This window comes from Apiospora marii (assembly GCF_038362585.1).
Source record: "Apiospora marii strain CBS 49790 chromosome Unknown utg000002l_segment0_segment0, whole genome shotgun sequence".
Classification (NCBI taxonomy): Eukaryota; Fungi; Ascomycota; class Sordariomycetes; order Amphisphaeriales; family Apiosporaceae; genus Apiospora; species Apiospora marii.
In genome coordinates this window covers 179,973-198,689 of record NW_027117373.1, presented here as the reverse complement: position 1 = coordinate 198,689, position 18,717 = coordinate 179,973, and the positions used below count along the sequence as shown (strand labels likewise).

General features: G+C 55.6%; 4 protein-coding genes across 4 annotated transcripts; 3 read left to right on the top strand and 1 right to left on the bottom strand.

The window, feature by feature from the left end:
• Window positions 1-826: 826 nt before the first annotated feature.
• Window positions 827-3,782, top strand: PG985_001751 (helicase C-terminal domain-containing protein; the record flags this gene model as incomplete). The annotated part of the gene is made up of 4 exons (XM_066821520.1): window positions 827-1,009; window positions 1,063-1,509; window positions 1,571-2,278; window positions 2,340-3,782. The coding sequence occupies 4 exons, from the start codon at window positions 827-829 to the stop codon at window positions 3,780-3,782; spliced, it is 2,781 nt and encodes a 926-aa protein (XP_066688952.1).
• A 6,583-nt stretch (window positions 3,783-10,365) lies between these two features.
• On the top strand, window positions 10,366-11,604 carry PG985_001750 (Heterokaryon incompatibility protein 6- OR allele; the record flags this gene model as incomplete). The annotated part of the gene is made up of 1 exon (XM_066821519.1): window positions 10,366-11,604. The coding sequence occupies one exon, from the start codon at window positions 10,366-10,368 to the stop codon at window positions 11,602-11,604; it is 1,239 nt and encodes a 412-aa protein (XP_066688951.1).
• Window positions 11,605-12,137: 533 nt separating this feature from the next.
• PG985_001749 (phosphomannose isomerase type I) lies at window positions 12,138-13,358 on the bottom strand (the record flags this gene model as incomplete). The annotated part of the gene is made up of 1 exon (XM_066821518.1): window positions 12,138-13,358. The coding sequence occupies one exon, from the start codon at window positions 13,356-13,358 to the stop codon at window positions 12,138-12,140; it is 1,221 nt and encodes a 406-aa protein (XP_066688950.1).
• Window positions 13,359-14,676: 1,318 nt separating this feature from the next.
• Window positions 14,677-17,013, top strand: PG985_001748 (uncharacterized protein; the record flags this gene model as incomplete). The annotated part of the gene is made up of 4 exons (XM_066821517.1): window positions 14,677-15,042; window positions 15,184-15,393; window positions 15,461-16,306; window positions 16,351-17,013. 4 exons carry the CDS (start codon window positions 14,677-14,679, stop codon window positions 17,011-17,013), a joined length of 2,085 nt encoding a protein of 694 aa, XP_066688949.1.
• Between the last annotated feature and the right edge of the window lie 1,704 nt (window positions 17,014-18,717).

Here is an 18,717-nt window from a genome sequence, read left to right as displayed (position 1 = left end):
CAGCCGCGCACAGAGGTGAAAAAAAAGCTGTGGGAGGCTAGCAGGGGTGGGTTTTCGGGTTAGTGACAATTGAGGGCACATAACCCCTCAGCCATTTCGTGGCTTTTCTGCCGTATCTAATCGATAGCGCCCCAGATTCTTATCAGCCACAAAGCCACCCAGAACTGCCCCACCTTTCCAACTTCCGGCGCTGTGAGCCACCTGCCACTGCATTGAGCAATCAATCACTGGAACTGACACTGGCAACTGGTGACTGGAGCTTCAGGTCTTGCAACCGCCGCCAGAAATTGTCGTCAATAGGTCGGCAATCAGGCCAAGAGCCGCTCTTTTATGTTTTACTTCAATAAAGCAGATGTTCATTTTCACGATGTCACCAGTATCTTCAAATCGTGTTCTGTTTGCTATTCACTTTCGAGTAAGGAAGGTTTTCTTCATGCACCCGCAGTACCTACATCTGCGGCGGACTTGAGCTCAATGTTCGCTTGACCCATTTACAAGCTCTAGCATTTTGTACTTCTCCCGCTTCGTTTCGCCTCTTTGGTGATGCACGATGCAGATATCGCCAGAAATAAAACGATAATTCCACAATGCAAATGCATCGCTCTTGATTCTTCTTCGCACGCGTTTCCTCTTCTTGGGCCAATATTGTCGCCAGTCGACTTGGATTGAGAACATATTAAGCCGACAAAAGATCTGCTGTTTTCTTAGCCTTATCAACGCGTTGCGCAGCCAGCGGTTGTCGAAGAAACAGGGATTGCGCGCGCCAGCAATCTTCCTCGCAACAGCAATCGCCAAACAGCTGTTCTAGTATTATTAACTGTCAAGTATGGCCGGCACTGCTAAAGATCTCGACCTGGGTCTTGATCAAGTCACAGAAGGAATCAAGAAGGTTGACTTCCACCACCCATATACCCCTTACGATGTACAAGAGCAGTTCATGCGATCAGTGTACGATGTTCTTGAAACAGGAGATGGGCAAGTAGGAATCCTAGAGAGCCCCACGGGCACAGTAGGTTTGACCGACGAGCAACGATCGTTAGTGAAGTCGCTAACAGAAGCAAGGGCAAATCATTATCCCTTATCTGCGCCGCTCTAACTTGGCTGCGCAATCACAAGCAAGCCACGTTTGAGAGTTCCGTTGAGGATGCGGCCAAGCAGTTCAAGGACGAGCCCGATTGGGTCGTTGATATGATGCTCAAGCGCAAGAAGGACGAAGTCATCAAGAAATGGGAGGAGAGAGAAGCCCGCTTGGAAGCCGTACGGGCGCGCGAGAAGGCCATGGAGATCCGCACTACCAAGCGGCGCCGGTTGAATGACCAAGCGACAGACCCTGACGGTGACCACGAGCCAGACGAGGACGAGTGGCTGCTCGATGAGCGGGACGAAGACGGAGCGCAAGGGGGCGAGTCCTCCAACTACAGCAAAGATACCCGGGCTCTCATGGAGAAGCTCGGTATGATGCCGAAACGAGATGCCGAGGAAGAAGACGGCGCCGACCAAGAACTCAAGGTAACTTTTGATTGCGATGATGATTTCAGGTTCACGGCAGCCAACTGACTTCTGGCCATAGATTTACTACACCTCGAGGACGCATTCACAACTAACCCAGTTCATTGAGGAGCTGCGCCGCCCTACGTTTCCCCCATCGATCCCAGAAGCCATGATATCCAAGGACAATGCTTCAGAGCCGGAAATTGTCAAACATGTCCCTCTTTCCTCTCGCCAACGGCTCTGCATCAACCCTGCTGTATCTCGTCTGGGTTCTGTCCAAGCCATCAACGACCGGTGCTCGGAGCTGCAACAATCAAACTCCAAGTCGAAGTGTCAATTCGTGCCCAATCCCGACAAGCTGACCCAAACGCATCAGTTTCGGGATCACGCTCTCGCCGCCATCCCCGACATCGAGGACATGTTTGAGCTCGGCAAGAAGCTGTCCATATGTCCGTACTATGCCTCCAGGACGGCCATCCCGGGCGCCGAGATCATCACTCTGCCCTACCCGCTCCTGCTACAGAAGACGGCCAGGGATGCACTGGGGATCAAGCTGGAGGGCAATGTGGTCATCATCGACGAGGCGCACAACATCATGGATGCCGTGGCCAACGTGTATGCTTCCGAGATTAGCCTGAGCGAGCTCCGGCGTGCGAGGCAGATGCTCGGTGTGTACGTGAAGAAGTTTGGCAAGAAGCTCAAGGGCGAGAACCGGGTCATGGTGGCCCAGGTGGCCAGGGTCATCGATGGCCTGAGTAACTGGCTTGATGGTGCACTGAAACTCAAGGTATGTGGAAGCAGGCATACAACCTGATTAATCATGCCGTGAGATACGAAAGCTCACCTAGATGCAGGGCGACCAAGGAATCGTCGATTCCAACAACCTCCTCAAGTCGAAAGGGGCAGACCAGATCAACCTGTTCAAGCTGATCCAATACGTCCAAGAGTCGAAACTGGCTTACAAGATCGAAGGTTACGTCGCCCATACCGAGCAGGATCCCAAGAACCCTTCGCCGCGCTCCTCCTCGTCGCCGGTCCTCCACACCCTAGTTTCCTTCCTGGTATCCCTGACCAACCTGAGCACCGAGGGCCGCATCTTCTACAACAAGACGACCCCCGCTGCCGCTACCAAAGAGCAGCAGCAGCCCGACATCAAGCTGTCCTACCTCCTGCTGTCGCCCACCCACGCCTTCTCCTCCGTCGCCTCGGCCGCGCGCGCCGTCATTCTCGCCGGCGGCACCATGTCGCCCTTTGACGACTACACGGCCCACCTCTTCCCCCACCTCGACCGCGCCAAGGTCACGACGCTGAGCTGCGGCCACGTCATCCCGTCGTCCAGCCTCTGCGTCTGGACCCTGGCCAGCGCCCGCCCCGGCCTGGACTTCGAGTTCAGCTTCTCGAAGCGCAGCGACAAGCGCATGATCCACGAGCTTGGCATCGCCATCCTCAACATCTGCACCGCCGTGCCGGACGGCGTCGTCGTCTTCTTTCCCAGCTACGGGTACTTGGAGGAGGTGGTCGCCGTATGGGGAGGAGGCGGCGCCGAGCCACAAAAGCAGGAGAACAATACGGCACCACCGTCGGTCTGGTCCCGGCTGCAGTCCAAGAAGGCGGTGTTCCGTGAAAGCAAGGGCGGGTCCAGCGACGACGTCTTGGCTCAGTACAGTGAAGCCATCCTGGGCAGCGACAGTGGCGAGGCCTCGAAACCCGCATCCCAGCAAAGAAAGACCAGCGGGGCGCTGCTCCTGAGCGTGGTCGGCGGCAAGATGAGCGAGGGCATCAACTTCTCCGACCGGCTGGGCCGCTGCGTCGTCATCGTGGGCCTACCGTACCCCAACATCAACTCGCCCGACTGGAAGGCGCGCATCGAGTACATTGAGACGACCACCACCAACCGCCTACTTTCCGCCCCCGCGAATAATGACAACAACACCGACCCCTCGACCTCCTCTGACGAGAAGAAGCCACCAGCACCACCACCCCTGTCCAAAGCCGACGCGACGGCCCAGGCCAAGGACGCGGCCCGGGACTTTTACGAGAACGCGTGCATGCGCGCCGTCAACCAGAGCATCGGGCGCGCCATCCGGCACCGGGGCGACTACGCGGCCATCGTGCTGCTGGACCGCCGCTTCGGCGCCGAGCGCATCCGGCGCAAGCTGCCCGGCTGGATCCGGGCGGGCATGGGGGAGGGCGGCGAGGGGGCGGGCGCCCTGGGGCAGCTCATGGGGAAGCTGAACGGCTTCTTCCGCGAGAAGAAGATGATGAAGGAGGGGGCGGAGTCGCGCACGTAGAAGTGAGGCTTGACTACTGTATTGATGACCATGTATGTATGGATGTAGCTACCCACCATTCAAGCAAGCAAGATTATGATCTCCCCAAGATTCAATGGCGTGAAGGAGACCACTTGGGCGGCCCAGCTCGGGGTTGCGTTTCCACTTCCCAATGCCGATGTCAGCCCGACGGCCACCACTTTGCACTGCAAGCGAGGCGATCGCCAGTCCCCGTGTGTGTTGCGCCGCAGTCTCCACGCGCCAAAATCTCAGACCCGCCTGTCGCGAGTCAGGTCACCGACATCCCTACATAAGTACAGTAAATCAATCATAGCGACAACCGAATCACGAATACCACCGTGACATCAAATTGAACAGGGTTGTTGAAGATCTAGCAGTCTAGTCTCATGATGTCGTCTTCTTTTTTTCCATACCCAAAACTACCCAACGTACGCGGCCAAGCCCCGTAAAAGACGTCTTTGCCGTACCGCCCGCAGCTGTGGTTTGGGAGGGTCGTGCCACCGCCGTCGGTCCCATGGAATTGGCTGGCCACCCGCCCACCCCTCCGCCCTGCGCACCTCAAACTCGGTACCGAAGCCAGGAAATCATCATCGTGCTGCGCCGCACTCGCTTATCGAGATCCAGATGCAGAACCTTTGAGGTTCTGGGCCGCTTCACTCCGAAGTTGTTGTCTGCTACGTTACTACCTGGGAGCTGGGACCGCTTTCGCCCCCAACGCAGTGAAAAAAAAAATGCGAGAAGAAGAAAAAATGCGGATATTTCCGTACGTGTCGAATTTCCCTGCCGTCGCGGTTTGGTGTTTCGCACCCGTGCAACGAGGCGAAGTCGGGCAAGATGATTATGAAGTGATGTGCAACCCCCATCCCGTCCGTATGCCGTCGGACTTGCTTGTGGCCCCTTGCCAATCAACTTGTCAGGGAGATGATCTCGCGCTAGAAAGCTCACTAGTGCCCAACGCCATCGAAAAGCAGCACATCATTTGCAGCGTCTCGGGTTGGATGAAGTTGCATTGCAGGTTACTACCTTCACCGTCCGATTGTTGAGAATGGCATCTCGCGGCTGTCTGTCACTTTGAGTTTTTGGCCCCCATGGAACCATATGTCCATCATTATCAATATGCAGGGAATCCTTGACGACATGGCCGGGCTTGTCTAGCCCCGTCGAGCCAAGCGCCCTTCTCCTCTCGTATTGTCGCTTGTTCTAAACTTCTACGGTGTAGGTTAGCAGATTAAAACTCGATTTGACTTCTCGGCAGCTGCCGTGACGGCGTCGCTCACTGGGGCCGGCCCCCTGGCTGATCTGTCGACGTTTTGTCTCAGCAATGACGGAGTTATCGTGTCGTCCCATAAAGAAGTGGGGGCTTAACTTATGTAGTAAGGGCAGCCTACTTGGCCCAGATGCCTATCTGAGACCAAAACAACATGTTTCGCGGATTCATAATAGCATCGTAGTATCGACACTGGAGCCCAGCGTCAACTGCGAACAGACAGTGGAACAATATCGTCTGAAGACGCGGCTATGCACAGCCGGTTGGGGGACTCAAAATAAATTGAATGCAACCTCGAAAATAACGATAATACGTCTTCATTGCCGCTCTTCTCCACGTAGAAACATGGTGTATCCCGGCTTTCTGTCGTAGTATGTCGTGCAGCAAATTAGAAAGGGTGTCTAAACAACAGTAAAAGGTTTGTCTCAGCCTCATACAATGGGTCAAGATCCGAGAGGAATAACTCTGGTAACATTCATGTCGTACTGGACCGGCGGTTTTGTGTCGTAGGTTTCGCTGAGAGGTAGACAAGGATTGTAGCGCTTAAGAAACATACTATACGCATCTCACACCACGAGCTATCTCCTACTCGTCTCTCTCTCCCCCTTTCGCTACCACAGTTGAGTTGAAGAGACTAATGCCGGCCAGACGCCGGGGGAATTTAAAATGCAACCATCTGAGGACGGATGGGGATAACAAAACCAACCGTCCGTCTTCTATGATGGGTCAGGTCACCAGCCACGTATAGTCTTATCGCCGTCGTCCTGCCGCTCACAGGAACATTGCCGAAAAGGAGAGGGCTTGCTTTCGGCAAACGGCAATGAAACCCAAGGGTGAGTATCTATAAGAGTTACGGAATATCACCCCGCCTCCATGAGCCTAGTGTAGGTTTAGGACTGCCAGCGTGGATCAAATTGTGTACAGTTGCAGGCAAATATCAAGTAAAGCTCGACCTTAAGGGGCTGATAATTCCCAAAATAACTTCACACTGCGTATAGACAGCGTGTATCCCAAGCGACGTTCCTCGTATACATGGACGGGACTTCGAATCTTGATATTTGCTACTCCCTTTAGATGGTGATCCCCTAGACGGATAGATAAATTTACAAGAGGAAGATAACAAGCTAAGAACCAATAGTGTCTGATATAAAATTGGAAGCCCCCCTTGCATACCACCCTCGCGTCAACCTCCCAACCAGGCACGACTATCTATAGCCGCCTTGGACTATCTATTATCTTGCGATCTCCAACCATGTCTTGAGATCCCCCACTGAACTATAATACGGTAGCTTTCGGGCTTCCTTTCGGAGCTTCTAGCTAGGTTGCCGCACTCCCATTCTTTCTGGTAGAGATAGTCTAGCAACCTGGTCTAGATGCTTGTTTTAGACAACTCTTCAATATCCATAGGCCAGATAGATAATTTGCTTTTTCGATCCTGGACCGCCTTCGCAGCAGACTCACGAACAAGGGCCGGAAACAATGTAACCCCGTATTACATCAACAACCAAGGCTGGAGCCCGAGCAGCTCGGCATCTTCCGGGCCATGCTCGAGGGCATCGACTACGAGGGAGCGCCCCAGGTCCACGACAAGGAGGAGTAGCAGGCGGTGCTGGACGTCGGGCAGCATAGGGTGGCCGACTACGGCATGACGCTCGACGACCCGCTGCCGGCCAAGGGTTTCCGGCCGGGGTTGTCTGAAGCGGCCGCAAGTCGTCGTTGCCTTGCCCCTGGTTTCCCGGGGTCGATCTTAGCCCCTTTCGGTCTAAGCAACTGAACCTAGCCAATCACGTATTATGTTCCAGACCTAGCTCGCGTATCCCGACTACGCGGTTTCGGTCCAGGCCTACATTGCCATTCCTTACCGGGCTCGTGGTGCAAGTCGACGACATCACCCCCAGTGGGCATCGAAGAAGATGTGCGTTCCCCCCTTTTTTATTTTTTCTTCCTTTCCTTTTGCGTTCGCCTCACTTTTGTTAAGCGGTGAAGGTCTCCCTTGGCCCCCGCGAAGCACTGGCCGTTGACGAGATCAACTGCGCATCCCTTGCGTCCGTTTCTCACTGACAGCGAAATTTGACAGGTGGAGCAGTTTCACCAGCGCTTCTTTTCGAGAAGAGGAGCAGCCATTGCCCATCAGGCGTATGAGCATTGCTGATCAGGTGGGTGAGCTGTGAATCCGGTTCGCAAGCCAAGTTCGGCCCGGCAAGAGCGTGAGCGTGCATTCTTGCGCCTCCTTCCCCCCTTTTCCCCCTCAGAGCAAATAGGACCCAGCAAGCCAATCACCAAGCTTGCCACTTTTCAGTGGCGCCCTCGGTGCCAGCGACGTGGTCCTGGGAACTTGAGGCTAATGCATCAATGGGGCCTCGACTTCGTGACGATGCGAAAGATGGGCACTGGCGCATGCAGGTCACCGAGGCGGGCGTGAGCTTCCCGTACTATCTCCGCCATAGGTCGGGCATCACGAGGCCAACGCCATCTTCACGTATCCCAGCCGGCAGTACCCGGACATAAGCCAGTTCCTCGGTCTTCGCAAGTGACCTGTACCCCTCCTCCGCAACGCCACCACCAGCACAATCATATCATTCATCACGCCAAGTGGCGTAAGACCAACTCACGCCACACATGCGCGCACACAAACAGTGTCTACAAAGAAGATGAAGGTAGCGGGCGAGACGACGAATTATATCCACAACCGGGCGGTCAGGGAGTGTGTGCGGCGTGTCAACGGCATGCTTGAGGGCCGCCAGCCGTACTGATCCACATGACGGGCTACATCGCGATGCACACGGTGAACCCGAGATACCGGTTGTCTGAGCTGGATTTGGCCCGCTGTAACAACAAGATTTGCTTCGTTTTGCTTTGCTTTGCTTCATCGTGACATGACATGATAGGTTATGTACGCGCGCACATTAAAGGGGCTGGAAGGCTATGCTGGCTGGCGGATGCTCATTGCTGGGTGCGTGCTGACTGAATTCGCTGCTGGCCTGAGCTGAACTCCAGGGCTCAGGGTTGTTGGAGCTAATATTATGCTCTCCCAGGCCCTACTGCCAGGCCCCCCTTGCCCCTAGTCGGGCTCTGGGATGTTGGATGATGTGATCACGAGGGATTGGATCTTAAATTGGCATACAGAGAACAAGGAGAGGCAAGGCAAAAACATGGGTTTCTTTGAATACTCATGACCGATGGATAAAAAAAAAAAAACACTGATAAGTAATAAATGACAACTGACGTTCCAACGGCTGCGGATGCGACAAGAAGAGCCGCCCCTTGGGTGCTGCTTAGTTGGGATTAATTGTTCAAATTTTGGTTAGCGTAGACGTACTTACTTGTTAAGGCACTGGCTGGAGCGGGCCCCACCTCCGCTTCCTCAACGGTCCTGCGGTTACAGTAGCTGGCGGCAGTCGTGCTTCGTGATTCTGGTCGCGAGTGAGGGGGACTGATTGCTGAGTGGTAGCAGCGTTTTTTTCTTTTCGTTTTTCTCGACTTCAAAGAGGGTCGAGAGTGACGAAAGAATCCGTCAATTCACCGCCTTTCGGTATCACCGTACTTCTTGTACCTAATTCTTCGGGAGATGCCGACCTGGATTGCAGGGTCCCCAGCTGGCAAGGAACCCTTGAGCACGCCGCCTGGTGACCTGGCAGGCATCTTTGGTCCGGGATAGGAAAAGATGTTCATGTTCGGACTGGAACTTGCCGCTTCTCAATCGCAGTCCTTCCTTTTCTGACAGGCTTTTTTTTTTTTTTTCTTATCAATTCTTCCACTCCCAGTGATCCAGTGCCGAATGATCCTGTGAAAATCCCTGTCCCGTGTCCATGGGCAATGGGCTGGCAGCAGCTGCTTGGCCCATGCCCCATAGAATGGGATGATGGGATGGGGACGCTAGTAAACCTGGGAAAGGCGCTGGCTGAAACTGTCAGCTGTTTCCACGCCTTGCCCGGTTTGGACGAAATGAAAAGTAGACCCCTTCCATGGAGCTTCTGGAAGCCCTCTCGAAGGCCGAAACACCTTGTCGATCGGGGGAGGGGGAGAGAAAAGAATGGGAATCTGCTGGGTAATGGAGCGAGATTGAGAGACAATGTGTCCGACTTTGCTCATGTTCCCAGTCGGTCTGCCCGGTAGGTCGGTTGGCGGCAACAAGACGTATGTACATCATTCATAGACGCACAAGTACGGATACTACCTGAAGAGAGCACCACAAACCCTGGCTTCGTGTCAAAATGCTGCAGAGAGGAGAACACGCTGACACGCTGAAGCAATGGACAGGGTTCCTTTGCGCACATGGCTCTAGCTCCAGCTCTAGCTCGCAGAAACATCACACACAGACAATTGCGGGCGTTGGCGTCCAACTTGTTTGCTTCCCACCCTGAGAACCAAGCCAAGCCACATTGGCAAACAGAAAAAAAAGCTCGGAGATTTGACCAGTTTGTGTGTTCGCTGTGCCGCAAGCATACATAGAGTTTGCTCTGCTCTACCACCTATAATTGTGCATAGTAGACACGGCGGCCTGACTCGCTCTATTACCACCGAGCCACCCAGAGCCACCCCCCTAATCTACTCACGACAAGCAGAAAGTGGTGCTGCCCTCGATTCCCTATGCTGGCAGCTGGATAAAAATCCTTTCAAAAGGAAAACCCAAATGACATGATCGGCACAGTGGCAGGACATTGTAGCCTGACCAGCCATTGGAGTATAGTCGTGCCAAGTGCGTCGAACCCCATCATTTCCACCCCATGGCTTGCTTTAGGCCGGGCCTAGCTCAGCAAAGAGGACCCCCCTATTCGCTGGCATAACTCCCCCCTCCCAAAAAACCAATGGCCAAGTACCGGGCCAGGGTGCCTGGTATGCAATCCGCCATCGTAAGTTGTTCTTGTTTGTAGGTAGAGTAATGAATGATCACGTAAACCCAACGACGAGAGCGAGAGCACACCCCTTGTCGGGCCCCAGTGATAGCCGTCGTCGCAAATCAAGGCACATGGCACATGGGGCCCTGGAACCAAAAAAGAAATGGGATCTCATTTCTTTTAAACTCATTTCTGCGTTGGGATGGGGGGAAGGGTAACGAGTTGTTTCTCGCCTAAAACCACCAGCGACCCTAAGCCGTTGCAACCATGAATCTAACTACCACCCTCACGATACCATCCCACCCCGCCAATCTAGTTATAGCCGACGACTTGCGGCACAGAACAGAGAGCCATTTCCACGCTTGAATACTCATCTAACACGAGGACAACAACAATCATCAACATCAATAACAACAACAGCACCAACAGCAAGGATCACCCCAATTGGAGGGACGGAGGAACAGAAGGAAGAATCGCCATGTCGACGGGCACCATCAAGTACCGGAAACTGAACCGCAGCAAGAATGAGATCCGGCTGCTGGAGCTGCTGCCGGCGCACGACCCCATGGCCCCCGTCGTGTGCCGGCTCATCACCGTGCCGCTGACCGAGGACCTCGAGTACCTGGCCCTGTCGTCGCTGTACGGCGACCACAACGACCGCTCGCGCATCGTCGTCGACGACCGCCAGGTCCTCATCACGACGCACATCGCCCAGGCCCTCAAACACGTCCGCACCGTCTTCTTCCCCAGCATGATCCGGCGGCAGCAGGAGCAGGCCGCCATCATCGCCTCCCAGGAGAAACAGCAGCGCCAGAAGCGGTCGCGGCAGCAATCGGGCGCCACCCCGCGCGCGCCCCGCTGGCTCGTCTCGCTGCTCAAGGGCGTCAACTCGATTCTGCCCAACACCCCCGAGGAGGAGGCCAACACGCCGCTGCGCATCTGGGTGGACGTGCTGTGCATCAACCAGGCCGACGACGGGGAGAAGGAGCGGCAGCGGTCGGGCATGGCGCAGATCTACGGCTCGGCCAAGATGGTCATCGGCTGGCTCGGGCTCAAGTCGGCGCACACGGACGCCGGCCTGGCCGCCATGCACGAGGTCCACAGCGTCATGCCCAAGCACTGGGGCGACCCGGAAGACGAGGAGCGGCACCCCGAGGACTACAGCCCGCAGCACCGCTGGGCCCGCTCCTGCGTGCACATCTGGACCGACCGCGACGGCAAGCCGGCCTTTGAGCTCGACCACTGGGTCGGCGCCGCCGACTTTTTGCACCGCCCCTACTTCCAGCGCCGCTGGATCCTCGAGGAGATCGCCCTCGCCCAGTACCCCACCTTCCTCATCGGCGACGCCATCGTCTCCTGGAAGCTCATCCTGCGCATGAACCGCTTCATGGAGGAGCTGAAAGAAAAGCCCTCCGACATCTTCCCCGAGAGCATGCGCGGCGCCATTGCCGAGATGCCCCTGGGGTCCGTCCATGCCCTTCTAGGTGAGTTCACCATTTTCCCCTTCAACCCTCAATCCTTCCATCTCCTCCAAATACAGTGTGCTAACCAGGTGATCAATGCAGACGAGTTCGCCAAGCGCAGGAGATCGGAAAACCAAGCGTCGCTCGACACGACCGGCACGTCAGAGCGCACCAAATCGGTCGTCTCCAAACACGACTCCAAACAGGAGGTCCCCGTCCCCGGCGGTACCACGTCCGCACCCGATGGGAATTGAGAGAGCAGAGAACAGATAAAATCAAGAGAAGGGAATATTCGGGAAGGCGGGAACCAAAAAACCTTTAGAGATGTATGATGTAATGTTCAATTCCCTTTGTCTATACTTACCTATTTCTTTTGTCCCATATTTCATGTTAGAATTGGATGGATATACCACGTCGGCGGGCCATGGGCAGGGAAGAGGAGAGAGAGGGAGGGGATTCAAAGTTCAAAAGTGGGCGAGGGCGACACGAAGAAAAAGAGCAAGCATGATATGGGAGTCAATCAATCGGGCGCGAGGGGAAGCAGGGCTTCATTTCGACACGACACATGGCGTAACATGGGGAAATCATCAACCAAACTCCAAGTAAGAAGCACAAGCCAAGAAAGAAAGAAGAAGAAGAAGAAGAGCAAGATGAATACAGAGGAAGAATTCCAAACAATTATCGTATTGTGGCAATGTGCAATGAATGATCATGGTCTCATTAAAAACTTCTATGTGGTAGTGGTCGCTAATAATCAGATTGGTTTGGCACGACTGATCCATCCGGTTTAGATGACAGCCATGTGCACCTGCAGAGAGCTCTGCGTCTCGAACCGCACCGCCGCGCCGGGCGCGACGTAGAAGATGTAGCCGCTCTTCAGCGGGAACTCCTTGCCCTCGGCCTTGAGCGTGCCCTCGCCGCCCGTGACAATCATAACGCCCGGCCCGTCGATGGCCGCAAGATCATCCGACTCGCCCGCCGCCTGCAGGTCCGTCTTGAGCATGTTGAACTCGCTCATGGGCGGGGCGTAGACGACCGTCTTGCCCGACTTAGACTTGTCGTACTTGGACGAGGGCAGGTGGACGTCGTCGCGGCTGTGGGCCTTGAAGGTCAGGGTATCGGCGAACAGGTCGGCGCTGTTGCGGGCGGCGGGCGGGCAGAAGCCCGTGTTGAGCACGTTGTTGCTGCGCGCCATGCACTCGACAATGTCGCCCGACAGGTAGGCGTGGATGCCGTCGGCGGGGATGTAGACGGCGTCGCCCGCCTCGAACGTCAGGAAGTTCATGCACAGCAGCGCCACCAGGCTGCCGGCGTCCTCGGGCCCGTACTGGTCCTGCAGGCGCGGCAGCAGGTCCAGCACGTAGCCCGCCTCGCCGTACGCGCTCTTCTCGAGCGTCAGGAGCTGCTTCTGCACCTGCTTGACCGTGTCCAGGCTGCTCTTCAGCAGGCTGCGGGTGACCTCCCGCAGCGTCTTGTCGCTCCATTGGGTGGTCCCGTCGGGCACGAACTGCTGCAGGGGCTTGAGTTTGAACAGGGGCTCGATCTGGGGCAGGGGCTTGAACCCCGCAAAGACCTCGAACTTGCCCAGGGCGACGGCGATCTCGGGCTTGTGGTTGGGATCAGTGAAGTTGCTTGGGTCTTTGGCGTGCAGCTTCTCCGACAGCTCCTTGTTGGGGTGGATCTGCAGCGGCAGGGCCTTGGCGATGGACAGGATCTTGGGCAGGAAGGGCAGTTGGGCGTCGAACTTGTCCACTACCTTCTTGCCCAACAGCTGCTCCTTGTTCTGGGCCAGCACCTCCTTCAGCTCCTCGCCCGTCTCCAGTTGGCGCGCGGGGAAGTCCGGGTAGTCGCCGAACCACATCTCCGAGTAGAACTGGTCATCTTCAATCTTGAAGTCCAGACCGGGCGTCTGCGCGCACAGCTGAGCGGCTAATGACTGCTTGCCCTTCTTTCCCCAGGGGTAGTTGTTGCAGGTGCCGCTAAGCTGAAATACTGATGATGGCGCCATGATGGGTGGTTGGTGTCGTGTGTGTTCTTTGGTAATTCCTTCGTTTGGTCCGGCAGAAAATCGTATAAAGTTGGCGTGTATGGTAATTGCTTGGTATTATGTTGGAATGAGATCAATTGATTACGACAAAAACGAATATGGAAAAAGACTGCGACTTCTTAAAAGGACTGCTAGAGACATCAGCAAGACTCTTCAATGCCGTCCGTTGTTCTAGCTGTAGATGCATGGCAACAATTGCTTGCGCCTATGAAGATTGTATGTCGTCATAAACGTCATCGTTGGTCGGATCCCACATTATCGGATCCAACGGTTTGTGGGCGCATCTCGGACAAGAAGAACAGTGGGGGATGCTGCATCAAAATGAAGTCGTCGATTTAGGAGTTTGTACAGCGTTACATCGATGGCCGATGGGTTGTGTCAGATATCGGACAGGGTGCTCCGGGGCTGATCTCCTAGAATTCCTTTTTAATCAAGTCCATGCCTGTCAGATTGTCAAAGTCAGAGAGGCACAGCAAAGACAGCAACAGGCAGTGGCCGATCGCATGGTTCGACGGCTTGCATGTCGCGCTAGGCTTAATGCTGCTGGCGCCCACGGAACGTCCCAATCGATTGTCGCTAAATCTGAGGCTGAAATTGGATGGACCGCTGCATCTGCCAGGGTCGCGATCATCATGGTTCATTGTCAGAGCCTATGAATGAAGGCACTTGGGTCTTCTGCTTGGGTTGCTTCAACAGGACCCATCTGGAATTGTGAGCTTCGAAGGGAAATAAAGGAAGCACTTGCCCGCACGTCAGCCCGCCGCGTGTCTTGCCCCTCCACACCCCTCCAAGTCCTGGCTCCAAGAGCCCTGCCCTGAGCCCCTCAGCCCCAAGCCCCTCCAACCCCCCGAATCGAGATGCACTAGGACAGCCCCTAGCGGCAGAACCGTTCGGCTTTAGTTGACTTTGTCGCCTGTAGCTTCTCCTTAGAGTCATATTAGGCACACTTTTCAACCGATGACAGCAGCAATGACAGGCCCGGAACGTTGGTTCATGGCATGCAAAGGCCACGCCATTGACGTCATTCACGTCACTCGTCGCAGCTGAACACATAGTAGTAAACAGAGACGGCCCTGGACTTGGATCTGCAAGAGCTGAAAGAACTCGCGCTGGTTATGACAGAATAATTGGAAATCCGGGCAGGAAAAAGAATGGTTTCCTGGAAATATACTCAAAATAATTTAATTCATTAATCCAATGCGTGCCCGTACACTCGATCAACTCGGATCACCCGTTTTTCTCTACTGACGAGATTGAGACTGGCGATTTGGTACCAGCAATGGCATCACCTAATATCGTTGGGGACAGAGTTTCCGAAAGGGAACAGGATCCCGACCAAACTTTCGGCGAACAGGTTAACGACGCCGTCGACGCCGTCAAGGAGTTTCTGCCCATCCCAGCAGGCACGGAACCGGTGACGGACCCCGACAAGCACGATGTCTCCAACAGCATGGCCGAGGAGCCGACATTGTCGCATGCGCTCGCCGTAGACGACCACGAAGAGAAGGGTCGCGCGCAACTGGACCACGAAGAGGAGGACGTGGTGGATCTGGGTTGGAACGAGAAGAAAGAACGTATCGCGGCGCCCTTGGTCGGCGGGCTGAATAATGAGGATTTATGGCTGCTGATCCGGCGCTTCAACAAGGTTCGTCTTAAGAAAAGAAGGATGCGCGTGGCGGCGACGCTGCGGCCCGAGCCGCGAGCAGGCCCTGCCTGTCCCACGAACTCACATGAAAGAAGCAGACTTTGAAGCAAGGGGCCACCAATGACTGACAAACTGTTATAGCAACTGTACCACGTCAAGGAATCCCCCCAGGCCGTGCCCGGGAACCTGGATCTCAATGTCACCGACGAAGAAGAGTTCTCCCCCGACAAGTTGCGGGCGCAGATCGAGCGCCTGTACATGGAGGTCATCATTAATCTGATCAGCGTGGTCAAACATATCGCGCGTCTACGATCATGGCGGGAAACAAGGCGCACAACTGTCTTTTGCGTGGTGAGTTTTCCAAGACAGCGACATTAGATTCCTTGCGTCGTGCCCGGTTGGCTGATGTGTTCTGCAGGTGTATTTCATTGCGTGGCTCTTTGACTTCGTCGTCCCCCTGCTGTCTGTCACGGTCATCACCCTCCTCGCCTACCCGCCCGCGCGCGGGGTCCTGTTCCCCCCGGCGCCCATCGCCCTGGTCGACGCCGGGACCGGCGGCGTGCAGAAGCCCAAGGCCGGCGTCCTCGGCAGCCACGGGTCGGCGACGGGGGCGCCCGAGAACCACAAGGGCGAGGCGGTCGAGCAGGAGGCCAGCAACTTCTTCAACGGCATCACGGCCATCATCCTCACCAGCGCGACCGGGAAGCACCCCCAGGGCGAGGGGGACGGCAGCGGCGAGAACGAGCGCGACGAGGACGTGCCCGATCCCACAGCTGTGGCGATAGGGGCGGCCGACGCCAAGGATATTGCGGCGGGCGGCAAGCCTTCATCGAGGCACGACAAGACCAAGAAGCCCGTCGAGAGCGCCATGTGGAGCAAGATGCGGCCCCTGATGAAGATCGTCGGCGACATCACCGACACCTGGGAGCGGTTTGGCAACGCGCTCTCCCCGACCCCGCCGTTCCCGCAGCACGTCTACCGCCTGCGCCTTGCGTCGCTCGTTGTGCCACTCTTCCTTATCTCCCTATTCGTCACATCCTACATGTTTATGAAGGGCGTCACCTTCGGCGTGGGATTCGGCTTCTTCGGCGACCCCATCATCACCCGCGGAATCAAGCTGCTCAACCGGGAGTTCCCCCACTGGGAGAAGCTACTGGAGCTCCGCAACACGGTGCTCAAGGGCGTGCCTACCAACGCCCAGCTGACCCTGACTCTTCTCCGCATTGGCGAGGCCAACAAGGCGCCCTTGCCCCCGCCGCCCCGCGTGGGGGAGGCGCCCCCGACCGGGCCGCGGGCGTGACGGACGAGGAGCTGCGGGCCACGGGCGCCGACTACCCGCTGAACGCGACCGAGGCCGAGCTCGACGAGGCCATGAGCCACGACCCGACGACGGCGCACGAGACGGCGGGCGAGGACATCGACGCGGCCAAGAGCCCCAAGCACGGCAAGAAGGGCCGCAGGCTGGTCAACATGCTCAAGGCGACGACCAAGAGCGCCGTCAAGACGGCCATGGGCGCCGACACGGTGCGCGCCAAAGCCGGCTCCTCGCACGCCAAGCACCGGCTGGGGGCGGCGCCCAAGCCCAGCTCGGACCTGCTGTCCGGTCCCCTCGACTTCCAGGCCCGCTACCACGGCCACAAGGGCCACGTCTACATCTCGACCAAGGCCACGATCCCGGCCGTCGCCTTCAGCACCGACAACACCATCGAGAAGATCGGGTCCGCCGACCGCGAGGACCTGCACCCGCGCTGGAGCGTCCCCGTGGCGGACCTGCGCGAGCTCAAGAAGATTGGCGGCTACGGCTGGAAGTACCGCATGCTCGTCGGCTGGAGCCTGGGCCGCGAGATCGCCGACGGGATCGAGCTGACGGACCGGACGGGGCAGACGTACAAGTTGACGGCGCTGCCGCTGCGGGACGAGCTGTTCAATCGGTTGATTGCGATGGGAGGGCAGAAATGGGAGGCATGGTGAGGCAATACGGATGCTTTTCTTTTCGGTTCGATTTGCTCTTTTTCTCTTTCTGAATCTTGTTCACTTCACATAGAACTGTTCTTGTTTTTCAAAATGTTGTTTCTAACTGCTTTTTTCTGCGACAGCGCGAGGGTATGGGCCGGTGGATAAAACAGATGGATGTTGGGCCAAATGTATATACGATTTGAATGATTGATAACGAGGAGATGTATGATACCACGGTTGAATAGAATATACCAAACAATCTAATGATGCATGAGAAGTTGTTGCACTTTATTGAGCAATCGCATTACTATTAAGTTGTTGTTCGTGGATAGAGTTGATGATATCACGAAAAAGGGGGGTGGAGGGCTGGGAGAGTAAGGTGGGAAAAAAGAAGTGACCGCAGAGGGAATCGAACCCCCTTGCCCTTAAGTATATTAGGAATAACAATACTGTAATGATGCTACCGCTAGGCTACACCAGTCCGGCCAAAGGATCTCTATGCTTTTACGATTTATGAACCTGTCAGCGAAGCAAGGAATTGGGCAGGTTTGGTTGGTTTTGAGTTGTCCGCTCAGGGGGTCCTGTCCCGGGTGAAGGTGAACTCAAAAAAGGGGGTGGAGCATGTTGCTGTTGCCAAAGCCGCCATCGAATTCGCCGCTCGTGGTTCTCACCGGCGCGGTATTCGTCAAACATTGATTGTGTGGCCACGTCCCTGACAGGTCTCTTTGCCGTGCTCCCGGGGAATGTTGCACACAGTGTGTCAGGTAAGCTCAAAGATCGAGGAATAGTAGCCGAGTACCATGAGATGGTTTACACCGCTTGAAACCTCTTAAATGCTTGTGAGATACAATCTTTATACACCATATCAACGATGTATGCCCTAACGTTGATCGTTGGAATAAGATCATCAGGCTCCAATTTGAGGTTTTGGCATAGTTGACGGGTCCGACTCTTCATCTGTATCAGAGGCTGGCAGCCCGCCATGGTCAATAGGGTCACTGTAACCCTTGTCAGCAGCATGTCGCGCAGGAACAAGACAGTAAACGATCGATCTTACCGTGGCTCTTCGTTCATCACCATGTGACTATCTGGCATGTGGAACACACCACACTCCTTGACCGCGGCGCGCAAAAACTCACGATACAGCGCTAGGTGGTAAGAATCGGGATATCGAACTGACCAATATGATTCGGATATACGGTAGACATCAGCCTGGCCTGCAATGCGTTCGAGGACGGAGCCGGAATCCGACCCTGATGAGTGGTTGGGCTAGGAAGCGCGCCAACATGCCAGTCAGCCACGAAGGCAGCGAGTGCAGTGCCACACAGCAATGAATAGGGACTGCATACGGAAGCAACCCCTGCCAGGTAGAGTATACCTATCGTCTGGCTTCTCCTCCGCGTCGATGGGTATCGAGATCGGTAGCAAAAAGGAGTTGAAGAAGGTGCAAAAATCAAAACATACAACACCGAGGATTCCCAGGTCGTCACCGACCCTAGTACTAATTCGGCTCTCTGCTGCTTATATATGGGAGAGCGGACGGGATCCCTAGTATTCAGCAGGATATGGTCGTATGTGAAAGAATTCTGAATTCTGAGATTCTATATAGCGTATCATCTGTTCAAACCTGACTTCTGTTGACTTCAATGGTGCCGGCCTCCATTTGCGAAGATCCCCATCGCTGCCTGCATAATTGCATCTCACCGCTATCCAACATCA